Source organism: Ceratotherium simum, chromosome 25, assembly GCF_057802395.1.
Source record: "Ceratotherium simum simum isolate JZ-2026a chromosome 25, ASM5780239v1, whole genome shotgun sequence".
NCBI classification, from domain to species: domain Eukaryota; kingdom Metazoa; phylum Chordata; class Mammalia; order Perissodactyla; family Rhinocerotidae; genus Ceratotherium; species Ceratotherium simum.
Genome location: NC_141924.1, coordinates 12,977,824 through 12,998,730, shown reverse-complemented (window position 1 = coordinate 12,998,730; position 20,907 = coordinate 12,977,824). Strand labels below are relative to the sequence as shown.

The window sequence follows — 20,907 nt, the reverse complement described above, 5'->3', positions numbered from 1 at the left end:
CATCACGTGTAGTATTTCTATTTCTTCAGGTGTGAATTCTTCAATCTGTTGAGTCTATAAGCGGTCTTTCATAGTGAAGGTGTTCTTTATGTAACGTGTAATTCTGGTCCATGAGCTCACAGGGAAGTTTGGTTGTCACCTCTGCAGGCTCATGGAGCCTACTTTGAGGAGATGCCTCAGTGGGAGATTTCTACGCTGTGTGGGTCACTGAGATCTGGGCCTCACAGCAGTGCGTGTGTCAGGCTTGAGGCTCTGACCTGGTGTACGAATCCCTCGTTCCATCTGTGGCCCGGGAGAGTATCTTGATTCCTGTAGAGACCCCAGGCTGAGAGCTGAGAAATCCTATTCCTCTAATCAGTTCTGACACTGGCTTCAGCTCAGGAGCTCAGATTTGACTTCCTGCCGACAGCAGGACCTGGAGCTTGGACCCTGTCCCCAGTTAGTCATTAAAATCTCAGCCCCAGCAACCCATATGCACCCCTGGTTTTCCCATGGGGTGTGGGGCACCAGGCCCCCTCACTGGTATAGGTGTCCCCTCTCTTAGAGCCTGAAAATTACACTTCCTGGCTTTTAAGCTGGGCTCTACATATTTAAAATACTTAAAAATATATTATCCAGCATTTTGTATATGCCTGGAGTAGGACGGGAAATTTCAGCTTGTGTTCACCCTGCTGTCTTACTTTATCTCTGTATCCCAACGCCTTGCTCGATAATTAGTTGTTGATTGAGTATCTCTCTCCATTTGTCTCCTTTCTTGTTCTCTCTTCTGTCTTTCTCCAACTCTGTCCCTGCCTCCCAAGGAGTCCGTAAAGGATCTTGGTTTCAGAAGAGCCCCTAACCCTGGCCGGCTGGATGAAGAGCGGCCTGGGTCAGGGCTGCAGGGCTGGGCCCAGAGTTGCTTGCTCCCTCCTGGGGACTCTGGCTCCACCTTGAACTCTATTTGGGGCGGAAGGTCCCTTAGGTGGCTGGGTGAAGCAGCAACGAGGTTCAGAGAAAGGGCTTGAGGCTGTCAGCTACTCTTCCTTCCTAGAGCCACACAGCCCTCGGGATCCTGAGAACGGTCTGGGAAGTGACAAAGAGACAGCTGTGGGAGACCCTGGCTCCAGGCTCCACCCAGCAGCCTCTGTGCCCCCAGACCCCTGTCCCGGTCCTAGGGGTCCTAATATGGCATGGGTTTGGGGCAGGGGAGTCAGAAGGGCCCGTTCTGTGATGCCCATGGGTGTCAAGTCACAGCTGCTTCCTTGTCTGTCTTCTCTCTCTGTGTCTTTCTGCTTTGCATCTGCAATGCATGAGTGAGTGTGAATGTGAGCGTGTGAGAGTATGTGCAACTGGTGTGGGTTGCTGGCTGTGGCCTTCTTCTCAGAGAGCTCCCCTCAGGATCCAATAGCCATACACGTTAGAGGAGCCACAGAATCACCGACTAGAGCATCCCCTTTCTTCCCTGAATGGGTAACTTGCTGAGCACTTGCAATGCACTAGGTGCCGTGCTGGCCGGGAAGGCAGTTGTTAAACATAGAAATACACAAACAAATATGAAATGACAACAGTCCCAAATGCCCTGAAGTGAAAGTACAGGGATCTGAGAGAGAAGATCATAAGGAGGTGCTTGATTTAGGGTGAGGGGTCAGGGAAGGCCTCGCTGAAGAGGTGACTTCCAAGCTGAGCCTTAAAAGAGGCAGGAAGAGCGTTCCAGGAGGGGAACAGCATGCATGAAGGCTCTGAGGGGCAGACGTCTTGGAGCATTCTAGAAATGGAATGGAGGCCTGTGTGGGAAGGAGAGAGCCCAGGAGAGGGGGCTGGGAAGCCAGCAGGGCCTTCAGAGCTTGGAGGCAGGCAGGGCTAGGAGTATGGACATTCTCCTGAGTGCAGGGTGGAGCAATGCAGGGTTTAAGCAGGGGGGCTGTGATCAGGTCTGTAATGTGAAGCTCACTCTGCTTGGCAGCCCTGTAGAGAGCAGTGGCTGTGCCAGGCCTGCGTGGGCCTGGGCATCTAGGGATGGGGAAAGGATAGCATTCTAATACGACAGAAGTGCCTGTGAGTGCTAACTCTGTCGGGGAACCAGGGAGGCTCCCTGGAGGAGGTGGCATTTGAGCTGGGCTTGGGGGATGGCAGGTAAGGCAGAGGCCAGCACGCCAGGCCTGGGGAAGGCTTGGCAGCCAGTGTGCATGGGTGGGTTTGATGAGCCAGAGGATGAGAAGTGACTCCCCAAGGTCACAAGGCCCCTTGGGGGCTGAGCCAGCACTAGGACTCCCGTCTCTGATGGAGTGGGGCTCTGATGCCCAACCAAGGCCTGGCACCAAGAACTGACATCGAGGAAGTCCCCAAAGTCTGTGGACTTTTGCAAACCCGGGGTCCGAGGCTGGGCACTTCCCCAGTTGCGGTGCAGCTGGGAGACGGGGAAGAGGAAGTGTGGGCCACAGGCTAGACCCAGAGGGCTGGGGGAGGAGCCTCTTCTAGAACAGAGAGAGGCAGGGTGGGGCCGCCCCAAAGGCTGCTCCTGGGGACTGCTGAGACCGCAGCTGAGACGCGGGGTGGCTGGAGGGAAGTGAGAGGTGAACTCGGCCTGGCCTGGCTGGGTGAGACCCTCCGCCACCCACTCTCCTGGACCACTGACGGCCATGGCCGCGGCCCAGCAGCTGCGGGCTGAGAGGTGAGTGCGAGGGCGCTGCCCTCCCTGGGCCTCCTCACTGTCCCCTGCAGGCCTCGGGGGACAGAGCCTGCCCTCCTGCAGCCGTTTCAACATCAGAAGTTGGGAGGCTGGAGTTGAGTCAGAACCTAAATACTGAGAACTATGGACTCTCAGAACTGTTTTAAGGAAACTTTGGGTTGCGGCTCACCTCCCTCAGGCACAGGTGAAGACATTCAGGCTCAGAGAGGGGGAGCGACTTTCCCAGGGTCACACAGGAGTGGGTGGCAGAGGCTGCATGGGAACCCAGGTGTCCTGGGTCCCAGGCTGGGCTAACTGCTCCACATTGTGGTCAGTAATGACTTTCATCTTCTGTTCAAACTGAGTCACAGAATCTGGCTTGTTGTCCCTCTTTATCCAGGGCTTGGCTCAAATGTCACCTCCTCTGAGAAGCCTTCCCAGACAGCTCCCTCACTGCTCTCTGGCCCCTCGCGTGTTTCCTTTTTCTGCACAGTCCTTGTATTACTGGCGTAATATTCTACCCTCACTCATTTGTTTTCTTTATCACTGGCTCCCCCTTTAGAAGCAAGCTCCAGGAGAGTATTTGTCTCTCCTGATCACAGCGGTATCCTTAGGATGGAGAACAATGCTAGTCTTAGTCTTAATCGTATGTGCTCGGTAAATGCTGCTGAATGAATGAATGAATGAGTGGATCTTTGAGCTGGAAAATGTCCTTAGATCCTTCCGGTCCAATCCTGTCATTGTACAGAGGAGAAAACTGAGGCCCACAGAGGACCAAGTACTCACTCAGAGTGACATGGAGTGAGTGGCAGGGCTGGGGCTTGGAGCCCCATCTCTCAGCAAGAATTTTCTGAGTGTTCCTCAGTAGCCAGGCCTGTGCTCTGATCTGTGGGGGACCTGAGGACACAGGGCTTGGCTCCTGCCCTCCTGGATTGGAACAGCAGGTGACATCAGAAAAGGAACATGCCAAGTGTGTGAAGGTGACCCAGAGGGTCACTGGAGATCGGTCAGGCGGGTTTGGGCTGAAGTCAGCAGCAAAGGGCCCCTGGGGGAGTCTGGGGCTGGAAGTGGAAGGTGGGGTGGCATTTCCAAGGTTGACCTTCAGAAAGAAGGCTCGTCAGTGTGTGTGTGTAGAGGGAGGAGCAGCAGATGCAAATGCTTAGAGGGCAGATCAAGAATGGCCTTCGTGAGCCACAGAGGGTGGAGCTGGGGGGCTGGGGCCAGGTCCTCCCACCAGAGGCCAGTCTGTCTTCCCCATAGGTTCTCACTGAGCCTAACACGCAAACTCGAACCTTCAGGAAATAGCTGCTGTTTGGGGCTGTGGCACTTCCTACTTCTTGGGGTGCACGGTCAGAGAGAGAAGGCCAGGAGCTGGCCAGCCGGCCTGTGTGTTGCCTCCCTCCCCCTCGCCGTCCCTTTTCAGCCCCCCCGTGCCCCTAGAGGAGGAGGGCCGCCCTCCTCCGTCCCTTCTGGGAGCCGCAGACCCAGGCGCTGGGGTTATTTGGCCTCCCTGCGCCTCAGATGCCGTATTTGAAACTGGGCCCTGGATGTGTTGTGCTTGAGGCCAAAGCAGAGCACACAGTGGGAGGACCACAGATTCCCCAGAGCAGGACTTTCTAAGACCCAGGATGCCCAAAGATGGAAAGGACGGCCGGGGGTGGGGTGGGGGGGAGAGTGAGTTTGGTTTCAACAAACATGTTTTGAGCACCAAACATGTTTTGTGGCAGGAGCCACAAAACCTGAACTAACTGTTGTTCAAGGGTCTTTACAACCCCCAGCCTCTCCTGTGCAGGCTGCAAAGTGGACTTTGCATGAACAACATGAGCATCCCGGCCCAGGAGGGCCCTGAGTGGACTTCAGCTCTGGGGAGTCCTGGCTTAGGTCTCCCAGGGAGTGGCTCATCTAGGGTGACTTCCAGTGGGGTCTGCTGTATCCCCGGCCCCGCCCCGGGGAAGCAGCTTCCAGATTTGGCCCTGGCAGGCTGCCAGACCGTTCCCACGCTGCCCACCAGAGGACTTGTGTAAGACACAGACGCAGGGAGCGGCCCTGAGTTGGGGACCTCCTATGTGCCGGTGCTGTTCTGGGCCCTGGGGGTGCAGCGGTGAGCAGGGTCCCTGATCTCGTGGGGTTCTCGAGCTTGTTGCAGATGGGACCTCCTGACCCTGCAGGGATGTGAACCCCTCTACGGTCCACATTTACAGAGGGGTCTTCCCAAGGCCCCTGCTGGCAACGGCAGAGCGGGGATTCGGTCTTCGTCTTCTGTCTGTGCCTGCCACTCTGTTACACGCAGGTCTGCCGACGCCCTCCCGGCATAGCCCCTCCTCGCCCCCGCCACCCCAGGGCAAGGCCCAAGGGCCCCCCGTGAGCGCCGGCTTCCTCTCTCACCACCTTCTGCTTCTCGCTCTCTGCTCTCTACTCAAACCATCCCCCCTTGGACTTGCTCCCTCTGGCATGACTGTTTCCCTCGCCTGTCGTCCTGTGGCCAACTCCTCTTTGCTTCTCCCACTGACCTGGTGCCACTTCTTCTGGGAAGCCCTCCCTGACCACCCTCCGTCTGAGCTGGCCCTGCCCTCATACATGCACAGCACCCCTGTTTCTCTCTCTGATAGACGTCACCCCCGCATTAGAAGTGTCTGCCTGCCAAGCTCTCTTGCCCAATGCACTGCTGATTCTTTGAGAGAATAGAATAATGGCCAGGCTCCTATTGTAGCTCAAAACACTGTGTGCTTTTTCTTTACAGCATCTCTGACCATTGAAATTATGTAATTATTTGTTTAGTGTCCACCTCCTCACTCGGCCATGACACCCAGGAAGGCAGAGGTCGTGTCCTAATGTGCTTAGAACAGGGTCTGAGCTACGGTGGGTGCTAACGAGGGTTTGCTGTTATTATTATTGCTTCAGATGGGGAAACTGAGGCTGGGAAGGGTTGGGATTCACCTAAGCTCACGCAGGAAGCCTTTGGGAGCTTCAAACCAGGGGCAGCACGGCAGTGTTAGGCAACAAAATTGTGCAGCCAAATTACTTAGGCTCACATCTCAGCTTCTCGACTTTCTGGGGCAAGTTCATTAACTTCTGTGTGCCTCAGTTTCCTCGACTGTAAAAAGGTTTCTTAGAAGGGTGCCTGGTGCGTAGAGCGCACTCAGGAAATAGTTAGCTGTAGTCAGTGTTACCCAACCTGCCCGCTTCCCTGAGCAGGGCCACTGCTAACCCTCTGGTTCCTTCCGGCCCCACCTCCATCAGATTGCAGATGAAATACCCAGGAAATGCACAGCCTCAGGGAGAACGTGGAGGAGGGAGCGTCCCCCGAAGGTGTCACTGGGCGGGCATGTGTGGAAAGTGAGAGGGGAGGTTGCCAGCAGCCACCAAGTTGCTCTGGGACTGGTGAGGATTTCCTGTGTCACCCTGAGTCACCTCCTGGTGGCAGCCTCCAGTGTCCCGAGGTGGCCCGAGATCCCAGGCAGCCCGGGTCACGTGGGCACCAGCAGGGGCTGGGACTGGGTGTGCACTTGGAAACCGATTTCTCCTGAGGTCCTGGCCAGCTCTATGGCCTGGGACGTGGCAGCCCTCACCCTCGACTCCCACGCTGTTTCCAATGCCACACCAGTAGAGTCATAATTGCCTCTTGTTTCCTCATTCGCCCACAATTGGCTGGACTCAGTAACCCCTGGCTGCTCCCTTTCCGTCTCCCTGGCTGTCTGTTTTCTCTTCCTCTGCCTGTCCCTCTCAGCCCCCTTCTCTGCTCACTGATTGCTCCTCCCTGGGGGTCTTAGCCACAAGTCATGGCCAGACGGTTCCTACCTCTCCCACTCCAGCCGAGACACCCTGCTGAGCTCAAGAGCCACACGCCAGCTCTTGCTGGACCTCGACCTCTGTGCCCAAGAGGTCTCTCAAATGAGCATGCCCGAAACTGAATTCATCAAGCCTGCTCCCCTCCCACTCATTCTAATCAGAATAAGGGTGACATGTGGGGGTCATAACTCAGGAATGACTCACAAATTGTTAGTGTGTCTGTTGGAAATGCATAAGACTGTGGAACAGAGGGACTGATAGTGACTTAAACCAACAGGGGTTTATTTTCCACCTAACAAGAAGCCCAGAGGTAGGCCACAGCTGGTTCCACAGCTCAGTGACTTTAGGACCAGCATCTCAGAGATTCCTTCAGTCTTCCTCATGCTTTTGCCTCAGGGATGCAATATGGCTGCTGCAGGTCCAGATGTCACACCTGCTTTCAAGAGAGGCAGAAAGGGAAAGGGGAAGAGACCATGTTGGCCTTGTCCATCCCTCTGGATCAGGAAAGCAAACATTTTTCAAGAGGCCCCTGTAGCAGATTTCCTCTTAGGTCTCATGGGCCAGAACTGGTCACTGCTCCTAGCTGCAAGGGAGGCTGGGAAACAGGAATGAGATCATTATGTTGGGCTCAGACCAATCCTGATCTATCACCTTGGGGCTAGGTGCGTTGCCACTCTGAAAAAAATTGGAGCTTGATGAGCAGGAAGTAGCAGGGGACGCAGCAAACGGATCAGCGTCTGCCGAGGGTGGGGTCCATGTGTCTGTTCTTTCCTCCCACCCCGCTGTCTGGTGCAGGCCCCCATAATTTCTCAGTTGGACACCTCAGGGCCTCCCAGGAGTGCTCTGTCCTTTCAGCCTCCCTTGCCTCTCCACAGGCTGCCTGAGTTGTCCTCCTAAAGCCGAGATCATATTGTGTTCTTGCTCTCCTCCAAAGCCTTGCATGGCTCCCTGTTGCCTCGAGAAGTTCCTTAGCTCAGCACTAGAGGCCCTCCTCAGCCTGGCCTCCTCTGCCTGTTCAGTCTCTGACCACACCAGACTCCAGCCACCCTAGACCTGGGCCCACTTCTTGGGCCTCAGGACCTTCGCATATGCTGTTCCTCTGCCAGGAAGCCCCTTCCTCCCCACCACCCTCTCCTACATGGTGGATTCCTTTTTGACCTTCTAGACCTGGCCCAAATGTCACCTTTATGAGCGTTTCCCCACCTGGGCATAATTAGCCATTCTCTCTGTGGGGGGGTGTTGACTTTGTTTACCCCTGAGACCCAGGGCCTAGAGCAGGCCTGATATGGAGAAGGCTCTTGATGAATCCACCGTCCTGGATGAGTAATGTGGTCTCAAAGCGATCTGCTAGACGGTAACACGGCTGTTGATCTGTGGTCCTGTCTCCAAGCGCCCAGCCCTTGAGGTCTGGTCTGGGTCTTGGCCCGGCACAGGGCGGGGTGTTGAACGAGGAGTGCCGGATATGCCCGCGGTTCACATTCACGCTGCCGCACACCCAGGGGCCTGCCCCACGCATCAGGGGCATAACCAGGCTTTCTTCCCTCCACCTCCTGCAGTGACTTTGAACAGCTTCCCGACGACATCGCCATCTCGGCCAACATCGCCGACATCCAGGAGAAGAGAGGCTTCACCAGCCACTTTGTAAGAGAGACTCCTGGACGTGACCCTCTGACCTCTGACCTCCACCCATTGGATCTCTGAACTATACCCTCTGACCTCTGAACCTCCAACTCTCTCATCTCAGCTTCTATCCCGCTGGTTCTCAACAGGGCAACTTTGCCCTCCAGGGGACACTGGGCAGTAAAATCCTGAGACATTTTTGATGATTATGACTCGGGACTGGGGTGCGATGGCATCTAGGGTGGAGGCCAGGGATGCTGCGTCACACCCCACAGTGCACAGGACGGCCCCCCAGCACGAATTATGGAGGTTGAGAAACCCCGCTGTGACCCCAGGACCTCTGAGCCTCGGCCCTCTTCTGCCCCTGGCCTCTGCCCTCCTCAGGTTTTCGTCATCGAGGTGAAGACGAAAGGGGGATCCAAGTACCTCATCTACCGCCGCTACCGCCAGTTCTACGCCCTGCAGAGCAAGCTGGAGGAGCGGTTCGGGCCGGAGAACAAGAGCAGCTCCGTCACCTGCAGCCTGCCCACGCTGCCAGGTAGGCCGGCCAGTCCCGGGGCTGCAGCCGCCGAGCTGGGCCCCGCGCCCCTCGGCCCCTCCTTCCAGCCCTGCCAGCACTGTCTGGTTGTTCTATTTTAGCCCCCGTGAAAACTGTGCATTTAGTCCACAGACTAAATGGCTGCTGCTGGCCATTTAGTCTGGGGCACTAAATGCCCCTGCTGGCAGGCACAGGCTGCCACCTCCAGCTCTCCGGCCTCCTAGCCCTTGATGTCCTGAGCTCCAATGACCTTTACGGCCACGCTGCTTCAGCCATCCACCACCAAGGCCAGTTTGGAGCGCGTCGGCACCGGCCTCTCCTCCTCAAGACAGGAATCCCAGTGTGTCCCTCATTAAACACACAGATGCATCTCCCAGCCCTCCCTCCCGCCCTTCCGTGAGAACTGCCCTCTGCCTCTGCAGTCCTGGCTTCCACCAGTTCCCCGTGGCTCCCCCTCCTTCCCTGCTCTGCTGGAGCGCGTGTCCCCTCATTCCTTCCCTCCTGGTCTTCTTCCCCAACTTGGTCCTAACGTGCGCCTTGGACAGGCCCAAACATCTGGCTTCCCAGCGCCTGCCTGCTGGAGCCCTGCAAGAGAAAACCCCACCCGTGTGGGCTGGGGGGCATTCGGGGTGGTCTCCATGGTGCCCTCCATGCCCTGCAGGCCTCATACAAGCACCCTTCCCCCAAGTGGCAGAGACACCTCCTGTCCTTTCCTTCTTCAAGCTCCAAACTCCCCCTCCAGCTCCCTCTTGCTTTCTCTCTGTCTCAGCACATGCCCGTGGTTCCTGCTCATCCAGCCCCACGGAGGGACTGAAGCTGCCCCCAGGGGCTCCTGGCTTCTCTTTTCCTCCTTTGAAGCTGGGTCTGCTCGCACCTGTTCCTTCCGTCTCTGGGCTGCAGTAGAAAGGGGGCTGTCCTGCTCTCAGCTGACCTCCCCTCCAGGCTCCACGTCACTTTTCCTCTCTCCTTTTGGGGTGTTCCCCTGACGGCTCGTCCCGCGTGGTCCTCATTCACGCACCTTCTCCTGTATGTATCGACTCCCTGCCAAGCTTCTGCACAGGCTCAGTTCTCTTCCATCTTTAAGCAAACACATGCCATAAGTAAGCATTCTTGCAACAAGCCTCCTTGAGCGCCAAGAGCCCTCAAAGATCTGTTTGTTCTTCCTTTTCCAATAAATCTTCACTTACTGTCCCGCCTTCTCATCTCCCATCCTCTGCTCAACGCACCCGCTTGGTTTCAGCTCCTACTGCTCTGTGAGTTCCCCTCGGGACACTGGCCGTGACCTGTGCACTCCGCTGCCGTGGGCACATCTCGTCTTCATCGTCCTGCTTCTTCATCCGGGAAGCTCTCCCCGACCTTCTGTGGTGCCAGCGTCTCCCGATTCCCTTCCTACCCCACCGGCTGCTCCTCCAACTTCTTACAGGCTCTGTCTCCCCTGCTGCCCCTTGCAAGGCGGGCGTTCTCTGCACCCCCATCCTGTCTTGTCTTCTCACTCCCCCCAACCCAGGCAATCTGACCTGCCCTGTGACTTTAATTGTCCCTTTTCTTGCTGCTAACTCCCAAATCTCCATCTCTACCGCAGACCTCAGATGCTCTCCTCCCACCACCGTCAGGTACCACCCCTGCCTGTCTCCTGGGCAGCAGGAGCCAGACAGACCTCCCATTCTCCTTCTGGGGGCCCTCTGGGTGGACGGTTCCACCGGGACCCCCACCTAAGGCTCCTGGAGGGGACATTTGTCTTTGGTCAACCACCGTCTGCTTCCGTTTCCTCTCAAACATTCTGCCTTGCTTTTGAGGAACGATTCATTCATCCACTCAACAAACATTCATTGATTTGGGCCTTATTCTGGACCCATGGTTCTTTACCTTGGTGGCATAGTGGAAGTATTTGAAGACTGAAAGAATCTTGATGCCCGAGTCCCACCCCCAGATTTAATTGTTCGAGGATGAATCTCACACAATGAAATTTTTAACGCTCCTCGGTGGCTCAAGTATGCAGCCAGGATTGAGGACCACTGTCCTGGGGCTGAGGGTATAGCTGTGAGCAACGCAGACAAAGACCTTGTTCTCTTGGAGCCAAGAATCCTGTGTGTGTGTGTGTGTGTGTGTGTGTGTGTGTGTAGGAACAGGCAATAAATAAACAATCAAAATGAGAAATATCAGCTGGTGAGAGTGCAGCTCAGAGAATGCAAGGTGCGTGCTGGGATGCTCCAAAGCGGCCACTTCAGCGCCCTGGAAGATGAGGGGAGGAGTGCAGCCCCGGGGGAGGACTCCGGCCTGGGAGGGAGCCCTGAGCCCAGAGACGTGTTCTTGGGCCAGGCTCTGGGACAGCTCTTTCCCTCTCCTCAGCCAAAGTCTACATGGGCGTGAAACAGGAGATCGCTGAGTCGCGGATACCTGCCCTCAACGCCTACATGAAGGTAATAGTGGGCCGTGCGGCTGTGGCGGCTGGGAGGGTGTGGGGTGTTGTGGAGGGGGGAGTAACCCGGGTGCCACCCCTGGGCGTGGCTTTGGGGACCGGGGCTGGTTCTCCTGCTCCCATGGCCAACATCCTTAATCCTTAAAGGCCTGGCCTGGGGAGAGAAGCAGGATATGTTCTCAGGGTTCCGGGGATGGGGCAGGAGGTGCTCTCCATGTACCCTCCATGGGGAAGTTGCAAGGAACCCCACTTTGAATCGACAAATCTAATGCCTGGGCCGGGCGTTCTGATACAGATGTGAATAGGACCCGGTGCCTGCCCCCGAGGTGCCCGCTGCACAGGGGGAGTATGGACAAGGGATCAGGAAATCACAGAGGCGTGGCCCATATAACGGGGGCGTGACAGACCAGGGCCCCGGCTCTCTCACACAACGCCTTTGTGTGAACTGGGAGAGGCCCCTTTGCCAGGGCACAGGCTGGATGTTAGATTAGGATATCACACTCACAGGCCTTGGCTGGGTGCCCTTGTGTACACCCCAACCTGAAAACTGTCTGTATCCCTAGGAGATGGAAGGATAGAGGAAGGAGCGTCTTAAAGGCAGAGACCAGGCTGGTCAGGAAAGGCCTTCCACCAAACAGAGCAATGCAAGAAAGGGCCAGTGTTCCTCGTGAGGTAGTGAGCACTCCATCACTAGAGGCATACAAGCCATGGCTTTATGGTAACCTCAGGAAACTGGAGTGGGAAGCCCTCCTCATAGCACAGAGGCGTCTTCACAGACAGTGAGAGCTCCCCCTTCTCTTCTGTTTTCGCCTTGGTCTCTCACCTATGAAATGGGGCAGTGCCTCCAGCTCTCTGGTCTCACAGGAGTGATGTTGGAATCTATTGAGAAAAAGACAGGAAAGTGCTTTGTAAACTGAGAACCTGCTTCCAGAACTTGAGAGATCATGACACCTAGTGGAGTGAGGGATAGGAGGAGTGCAGAGGAGGGGGGAGGAGGGAGAAGATGGCCCCCTGCCCTCTCTGGCGGCTGCAGGAATCCTGGGCTCTGAGCAGGGAAGAGAAAGGGAGGGACGCCCCGTGGGTTCCAGCACTGAAGGCGTCTCCCCTCAAGGGGGCGCTGTGACAGCTGCTTCTGCAGGGTGGCTGGAAGCTCCACCCTCCTCCTTGGGGCTGGAAGAGGAGAGTATGCCCTGGAGGAACGGAGAAGAGGCTGCAGAGCTGGGGCTCTTCATCCCACACCTGGTCTTAGCAACCAGCAGTCTGGAGGACCCCATCCCTGCCTATCTGTGTCCAATTTGGTTCCTTGAAGCCCAGAGGTCAATCAGTGCAGAAATCTCTGCTAAGGTAATCCCATCCTCTCCTTGCACACCTGCGTAGATGGGGAGCTCACTACCACTCTCCCCTGACCCAGGCTGCTCATCCCATAGTTGGACAACTATTGGAAAGGCCTGATTCCCTGTGATTTCCACCCGCTGGTCTCACCTGGCTTCTACCCATGAGGTCTCACCTCATGAAGCCTATAGGTCATGTGAGAACAACGTCTTCCAGGAACTCTGTGAAGTGCTTTGACTGGCAGCCGGGAGGCTGGTGATGTACACTTCTTGGATAAATGAATAGGCTTATTTAATTCCCTCAATAACTTGGGAGTTAGATACCATTATCCCTATTTAACAATGAGGACATGAAGGCACAGAGAGGTGGTGTCACTCACTCAGTGTCACAGAGCAATGGGTAGGAGGGATGGGATTTGAACTCACATCTCGTGACTCCAGGATTGTGTTCTTGCCTATTGTGCTATGTTGTAATTAAGATAACAGCAGCAATGATAATATCTGACTTGGATGGGGCACTGGCTAGATGCCCAGTGCTGTTCTAAGTGTTGTGCACGTCTTCCCTTACTTAATCCTTACACAATCCCACTGGGGAGATATTATTATCATCCTCATTTTATTAAAGAACATACGGAAGCACGCTTGCCCAGGGTCACCCAGCTGGGGGTGGCTGGGCTGGAGTTCGATCCCGGGTGCAACCTGGCTCAGTGTCTGTGCCCTTAAACCCGTCTCTGGGCTGCCCCCCAGCCCTCCCCGTATGAGAGCCACGTCACTTCCAGTCTCTGCATTCCCAGTTCCTCTGGGATGGAGTTCCCAGCCCCTCCTATCCCGCTGCCTCCATGGGATTCTCCGAGGGGGTCTGGGTGCCTTTGGAGCTGTGGCACCCAAAGCCGACCCCAGTGCTCCTGGGGACCCGTGCAGTGCAGGGCTGGGGGGACGACCCTGCCAGGTTCTGGGTGCTCAGTGTCCTCACAGCCTCAGTGTCTTTTGCTCGTGGAGGGTGTAACCAGCATGGGATGGAAAGAGAGTCCCGACCTCACCACTTCCTAGCTCTGCCAACTGGGCCAGGCACTTTCCCTCTCCCAGTCTCAGTTTCCCCAACTGTGATATGAGATTAAGTACCAGGAAGTGTTTTTTGGCCATAATACCACCAGCTGTTGCTAATGTGGGTTATTTGGGGATCCTTCTCCCTGCTATTGTCTCATGTGCTTGAAGGGACGTGCCTTGGCAGCAGATGGTTCTGGGTGCCCCAGCTCTGTCACTTGCTAGGCTGTGTGGCCTTGGGCAGGTCCCTTCACCTCTCTGATGCTAACTCCCAGGTTGTCATGAGATGGAGTGAGGTCACACAGTGTGACCCTTGGTGTAGTGCCTGGACGGTCACCACCACGTCATGTCACCTGTCGTCACCTTTATTGCTGTGTCTGGAGGCCTCTAGGTCTTTCCAAATTGGCCCCGTCCTGACCTTGAACCCAAGAGCAAAGCTTGTGAAATGTTAACTTCAGACTGTTGAGACTGTTCAAATACAGCTTGTTTCTATTATCAGGCAGACAACACATGAGTAGAGAGAGCGGTCCAGGGTTGGGGAGGGAGATGCAGCAGCTGGGCTGGGCTGTCCAGACCTTTCTGCTGACCACCCGCCTGTCCTCTCACCCACACGCAGAACCTGCTCAGCCTGCCTGTCTGGGTGCTGATGGACGAGAACGTGCGCATCTTCTTCTATCAGTCGCCCTACGACGCGGAGCAGGTGCCCCTCGCGCTCCGCCGGCTCCGCCCGCACACCCGGAAAGTGTGAGTGACCGGTCCCCGCACTCCCACCTGCAGGAGCCCTGGGCCCCTTCCTCCTAAGCAGCTGCTCCATCCTAGAGGCCCCTGCTGCACAGGCCCCTCTTTTCCCTGGAAGAAGAGAAGGAATAGAGATCAGTTCTGTCCCTAAACACTCCAGGATGTTCGGCTGATTAGATGAGCTTGGAAAACCAGGCTCACGGCCTGGAGGGACAGAAGGTGGGTGTGTGTGTGACAGAAAGGACCAAGGACAGGGGCTGGGCCATTGATGGGGAGGGTTTGGTGCCACAGCAACCACCGGGGATGGCCCGAGGGCTCTGGTGCCTGGGGGAGTGGGGAGCCAGAGAGGAGGGGGAGCTGCTCTATCTGCGGACATTCTGAGCACCTCCCGGGGTGTCTTGTCCCTGGTTTGTTTTAGTTCCACGGGGCAAGCCGTGGCTCCCTGTGTATCACGGTGACCCACAGAGGACACTGCCACTCACTTCCTTACTTTAAAGAGCCCACCACTCCCTTCCAGCCTCATGCCCTTCCGGCCCCCTCCTAAGCAGGAAATAATCATGGAAAATCCAAGCCACTGAAATAGTGCTGGGTTCCCAAAGGCGAGGCTGCTGCTGCTAAGAATGCCAGGGACAGCGCTCCTGAGCCCTGACCTCCCTTCCAGCTCCTCCCTCCTTCCTCCAGCCAGTATCCCAGAGCGTCCCCTCCGTGCCTGGACATCTCCCCTATCCACTTGGGCAAGCGTGGCCTGAATTCCAGCCGTGGCACATGGCAGCCCCGGGCTGTGGAGCAGGGCATGTTACCTCTCCAAGCCCGTTTCCTTGGCTAAAAAGTTAGAGGTTGGGAGTGGGGTGCAGAAGAAAGAACAAATGTGAGAGGTTTGGCAAGTTCTGGCACTAAACAAATGTGTCTGTCCTCCCACCTCCTTTCTGAGCCTCTGCTTCTGGGTCCACAGAGGGGGGATGTGATCCCTCCTCCAGGGGCGGTGAGAACGAGGGGATAAGTGTGATGGGCCCAGAGCAGCAACTGTATCTGCATTTTTAGCGTCCTCTCCCTTCCCCGCCTTTCCCACCTTTGGTGAGGGTCTCCTCTGGGCCCTGAGAGAACCAGGGGCCCTAACAAGCCCCTCTTCTCTCTCCACAGCAAGAAAGAGTCCCCACAAGGTGCCGGCTTTGACCACATGGCAGCTCCACGAGCAGAGGTACCCCTGCCGGACCAGGCCCTCCCACCTCCCCTCTGGGCAGCAGCCTTGTTCTGCCTTCAGCCACTGAGGCCCTCCTGCTGGGCGCCCGCTGTGTGGGCTGGGTACTGCAGGGAGGAAGGGCCCACAGTCTCAGGCTCGGCCCTCGAGGACCCCCAGCTCAGCTGAGGGGAGGCGTAGGAGAATGCATCCGTTCATCGTTCATTCAGCAAGCTTTCCCAGGCCTCCTCTGGGCCAGCCCCTCTTGGGGACTGAAGCCCCAGAGATGACTCAGACAAGACCCTGTCCTCAGAGGGCTCACAGGTCCCCAGGACACACACATACAGACGGCATTTCAGAAATGGTGTGGTCAGTGCCCTGGGGGTTATGGGAGCACCGGAGCCCCCGGTGAGGCCTGGGGTCCAGGGAAGGTGCTTGGTCCAAGGAGTTTGGACCCTTCCTTCTCCGTGCTCATCCTATCTGGTCTGGAAGGAGCACCCATTCTGCAGTCAGCGAGACCTGGGTTCTAATCCCGGCCCATCCACTAACAAATGGAGTGGCCTCAGACAAGTCACTCATTCCCCCTGAGCCTCTATTTCCTCATCTCTTAAACGGGTCACCGAAGTATGTAAGCACCTTAGTAGGTACTCAGCAAATGTCTCCTCCCTCCCGCCTTACTCCACTCTTCTCCCCAGGCGCTGTTCGACTTCACTGGGAACAGCAAACTGGAGCTGAGTTTCAAAGTCGGAGATGTGATCTTTCTTCTCAGTCGGATCAATAAAGACTGGCTGGAGGTAAGGTTGGAAGTGAGGATAGAAGTGAAGTTGGAGGTGAGGTTGGAGGTGGGAAGGGGGGTGAGGATGGAGGTGGGAATGGAGGTGAGGCTGGAGGTGAGGTTGGAGGTGAGGTTTTCCTGGTCTATCACAAGGTTTCTCAGCCTCAGCATGTTGACACCCGGGGCCCTGTAGTTCTTGGTTGTGGGGCTGTCCTGTGCGTTCTAGGATGTTTAGCAGCGTCCTTGGCCTCCACCCACTAGATGCCAGTAGAACCCTCCAGTTGTGACAATCAAAGATGTCTCCAGACTTTTGGCCTGGGGAGCAAAATCCCCCCAGGTGAGAGGCACTGGTCTGTAGGGCAGGACAGCATTACGTACCTGAGAGGCAGCAAGAAAAAATAGTGCTGAAGAGCTTGAGGTCTGGAGTCGCCTGTCTGTCGTCACATCCTTGCTCTGTTTTTCACTAGCATTGTGAGCTTGGGAAACGTGCTCAGCCTGGTGGTTTCCTTTCCTGTAAACACAGATAACGCAGGCAGTTTCTTCACCGGGCCCCTGGAAGGGTGAAAGGAGGCATCGCTGCTCAGGGCTTGGCCCACAGGGAGCCTGCACGCGTGGGCGGTTGGGAGGGTTCAGTGAGGCTCTGGAGCCAGAGCCTGTCTTGCTCATCGCTTTGTCCTCCTACGTGGCAAACGTGGCCCACACAAGGACTCGTGGTGACCTGGTGAATGGAGACAGGAGGTCACTGGGTGGGAGGCTCTGGCCTGGTGCCAGCCTTTCGGATTAGATCCTGTTGTTCTTAAGATTCCTTTTACTCGGGGCTCTGGGGGAGGGTGTCTGAAGGAGGTTGTGGGACAGGTCCCGAGGCGAGGCCAGCCCCCGGGAGTCCGGGAACCATTGACGGGAGGGGAGGCTCCCTGGTGTCCAGGGGCTAGAGAGGGGCAAGGACCATTGGTCCCGCTGACTTGGCGGCTTCAATTATACCCCAGTCCTGGAGCTCTGCCTCAGGTACTCATCGGCCCTTACAGCTGCCTGAGGGGTATCGTTGGGACATTCTCCAGAAACAAGAAATGTTTGTTGCCTTCCTGTTTTCTGAAAAGATCTATATGTCAGTATGCTGGCCTCAGGTTGAGGGGAGGGTCAGGGGAGGAGTGAGGGGACTACTTTGAGCCTCAGTTTGTACATCTGTAAAATGAGATGTAGACAATATGTCTTCCGCAGGGTTGTGAAGGCTAGGACAACATATTCGCCAAGCACAGGCGGGGCTGGGTCTTAGCTTGAAGTTCAGGGGAGAGGCCCGGGAAGGAGAGAGATTTCCGGCTGTGTGGTCTGCAGCGGGTGCTCAGTGGCATCTGTGGAATGAATGGATGAGTGGGAACCACCGCCCGCTCTGCCCCCCAACACTTTCCACCATCTGACTCACCATGAAGTTCACCTATTTACCTGCGCATTTTCTGTCTCCTCCGTTACGGTGGAAGCTCCATGAGGGAGGGCGAGGACTTCCATCTGTTCTGAGTGCCCAGGGCCACGTGGTGCTCAAGAAATCTTTGAATGAATGACTGAGTGAATGAATGAATGAGACGATAGCAGCTTTCCAGATAAGTTCAGATCTTGACCTATTCTAAAACCAAAGTAGAAGTCTTCTTGGGGTGAACATCTTGGTGACTGTGGTTACTGTTTCTCCTCCCTCTGCGTAAGGGGACCGAGACCTCGTCTGCCTTTCCCCATCGTCATGAGGGGGCTGGGGCCCCGTGGTGCAGCCCTGCTGCCTCTCCTCGCGCCGACAGGGCAGCCTCTGTTTTCCTCCTCAGGGCACCGTCCGGGGAGCCACGGGCATCTTCCCACTGTCCTTCGTGAAGATCCTCAAGGACTTCCCCGAGGAGGATGACCCCACCAACTGGCTGCGCTGCTACTACTATGAGGACACCATCAGCACCATCAAGTTGGTGGCTGCTGGGAGGGAGGGGGCCCGTCCACCCACTTGGCCCATCCCCACACCCACCCCCACATCACACTCTAGGCTCTGAGACCCGAACCAAATCTCGTTCTGTCCCTCCACATACACACTCAACAGCCTGCAGTGGCTCCACTGCCCTCCGGATAAGCCATAACTTGGTAACAAGATGTCAAGGTCCAGCACGGCCTGGCCAGCCTCATTCCCGTGTCCCCCTGTGGCGTGACGCCTCCTCACCCCTGCCTGTTATCCCCTTAGGGACATCGCGGTGGAGGAAGACCTCAGCAGCACCCCGCTATTCAAGGACCTGCTGGAGCTCATGAGGTGAGGGCGGGGCTGGAGGACAGAGGGGGATCACGTGCCCTGGAGGAGAGACCGAGGGAGGAGCACAACGCATTAGGGGCTTAGCTGCTTTGAATCTGTTTCGCCTTCTTGTCTGATCCACAGCCCAGCCCTGCAGAGCAGGCGTCAGCTTTCGAGTTAGAGATAAGCGGGGGCTGCAGAAAGGCAAAGGGGCTTCTCTGGGGTCACACAGCTTGGGAGTGTGGATTTGCAGCGAGAGGTAACGTCTTCCTAGGTAAAAACCTTGGACCTGGACTCTCTACCATTAGGGAACTACCACCAAGATCTAGTTTATTTAGGATAAGTTATTTTACAGAATGAAAATACCATTGTTACGTTCCTGACAATGAAAGTTATACCTATTCATTATATAAAAAAATAATTTCAGAAACTCCCAGAAAGGTATAAAGGAGTGAAATCACCTCCTATTTTTACTCCTCTCGTTATTTGATGTACATTCAGATTTCTGCAATGCACACCCACCCCACCCCCACATAAATATTACCTTAATTGGCTACACAGTATCATTCTGTGGACGCACCATAATTAATGTAGCCATCCCGTCTTGTTGGTCATTTAAATTATCTTCCACTTTTTTGCTATCGTAAATAATGCTGTGATTCACATATTTGGTGAATATGTGAATTCTTTCTGATTATTTTCTTAGGATGATTTTCTAGAAGTGGAATTTGGGGATCAAGGTCTTTGCAAGTCTGTTAGGCTTCTGACCCGTCTTGTCAAATTTCCTGTAGAAAGTTTGGGTCGATTTTTACTTTCGCCAGCCGGGTGTAAGAATGCGCATCTCCCGGCACCCTGCAGCAGACGGTTCCAATCCTTTTACAAGTTCTCCTTCATAGCTGCGCATGGGTATCTCTGGGGCTTTATTCTGCCCTACTCTGTGCTCGGCCAAACCCACTGCTCTTCCCCAGAACAGTTAAGTCTTCAGCACATTTATACACAAGACATTTCAGGCTGTGCCACTGATTTATGGTGAAAGTCTCAGTTTCTCCATCTGAACAGTGGGAGGTTGGACCACTCGGATGATGTGTCAAGCTCTGACCTCTTTTGATTCTTGGATCCAGGCCCTAAAACTCCCTCCACCCTATCTCGCTGCCCCCAGGCCTAGGCCCAAGGCCCCTGGACCTTTCATTAACCCTGACCTTTCCCCCTCAGGCGGGAGTTCCAGAGGGAGGACATCGCCCTAAATTACCGGGATGCTGATGGGGATCTGATTCGGCTACTATCGGATGAGGACGTGGGGCTCATGGTGAGGCAGGCCCAAGGTCACCCCTCCCAGAAGCGCCTCTTCCCCTGGAAGCTGCACATCACCCAGAAGGACGACTACAGGGTCTACAACACAGTCCCCTGAGCCGACGGTGTCCCTGGGCAGTGAGGGGACACCCGGCAGAGCCCTCAGAGGAGAGTAGGAGCAGGAAAGGCTGGGAGCGCGGGACAGACTTCCTGGTTCCAAAGCGATGGACTCACTGGGCTTGGCTTGTTCTCTGTCGGTCTCTACACGTGGTCTCTGAGTTAAATAAACCATTTCATCTCAAAGGGCCAGACTGGGGAAGATGATATGTTTGAGGAAAGAGAGGAGAGGGAATAAAATACCCTTTAATGAGCATTAACTAGGGAGTCAATTAGAGCTCATTTATACCCGGAAGAGACCTGGCTTTGGGCCTCTCTCCAGCCACCCCATTCCCTTGCCCTGTCCATGAGTGTGGGGGAACCTGCTGTCCCTGCTGCCCCCTCCCTTTTACCCCTGTCCCGGGACTGGCCGTCTGCTTCACAGAAGTTACCCGTTCTCAGGTGCCCTCTGGGGTCATGCCCACGCCAAGCCCTCTGTGTGAAGAGGGTCAGGGGCTTCCTCTGCCTGGTGTTTCTGCCATCCTGCAAAGGGGAGGGAGACCTGTTGGTGGTCTCCGCTGAGCGGGTGTGTGGCATTTGAGCCACAACGTGCTCCGATCCCCTCCCCAGCTCCGTGTGGTGGAAACTCTACTCCAGTTGTACTATTTTGGGTGGATGTAGCCAAGAAGATGGGGGATCCCCCTCCCCTCAGCTCCCAGTTTTTTGCCGTTTCACCCCAGAAAAGGCAGGCAGCCAGGACCTCTCGTTCCCACAGCCCTGTGTTGTGGAAGTGTTATTCCAGGCGACCACAGCTCCCTGTGCTAGTTTCCTAGGGCTGCCCTAACAAAGTACCACGTATTGTCGCTTAAACAACAGAAACATATTGTCTCATAGTTCTGGAAACCAGAAGACTCAAATCAAGGTGTTGGCAGGGCTGTGCTCCCAATGCAACATTTCTGGAAACCCTTCCTTGCCTCTTCCCAGCTTCTGCTAGTTTTCTGGTATTCTTTGGCGTTCTTTAGCTTGTAGATGCCTCACTCCAGTCCTCCATCTTCACGGAGCGTTCTCCCCCTATCTCTTCACATTGTCCTCCCTGCGTGCATGTCTGTCTCTGTGTCCAAATTTCCCCTTTTTATAAGGACACCAGTCATACTGGAACAAGGTCCGTCCTAATCACTTCATTTTGACT

General features: G+C 55.7%; 1 protein-coding gene across 2 annotated transcripts; it reads left to right on the top strand.

Moving 5' to 3' along the window:
* Positions 1-2,478: 2,478 nt before the first annotated feature.
* On the top strand, positions 2,479-20,125 carry NCF4 (neutrophil cytosolic factor 4). Of its 2 annotated transcripts, XM_004418102.3 has the most exons (10): positions 2,479-2,650; positions 7,993-8,077; positions 8,441-8,594; positions 10,944-11,014; positions 14,005-14,132; positions 15,267-15,324; positions 15,999-16,097; positions 17,887-18,017; positions 18,288-18,353; positions 19,545-20,125. In XM_004418102.3, exons 1-10 carry the CDS (start codon positions 2,619-2,621, stop codon positions 19,738-19,740), a joined length of 1,020 nt encoding a protein of 339 aa, XP_004418159.1. In that variant the 5' UTR covers positions 2,479-2,618; the 3' UTR covers positions 19,741-20,125. The 2 variants fall into 2 exon arrangements, with proteins under 2 accessions (XP_004418159.1, XP_087305083.1); XM_087448957.1 differs by lacking the exons at positions 2,479-2,650; positions 7,993-8,077; positions 8,441-8,594 and adding an exon at positions 12,125-12,357.
* The last annotated feature ends 782 nt before the right edge of the window (positions 20,126-20,907 follow it).

Excerpts from the sequence above, each read along its gene's own strand:
- NCF4 (XM_004418102.3), top strand. The coding sequence starts at position 2,619 with ATGGCCGCGGCCCAGCAGCTGCGGGCTGAGAG. Across the intron at positions 8,078-8,440 it reads GAGGCTTCACCAGCCACTTT|GTTTTCGTCATCGAGGTGAA; the intron begins GTAAGAGAGACT and ends TGCCCTCCTCAG. Across the intron at positions 8,595-10,943 it reads CAGCCTGCCCACGCTGCCAG|CCAAAGTCTACATGGGCGTG; the intron begins GTAGGCCGGCCA and ends CCCTCTCCTCAG.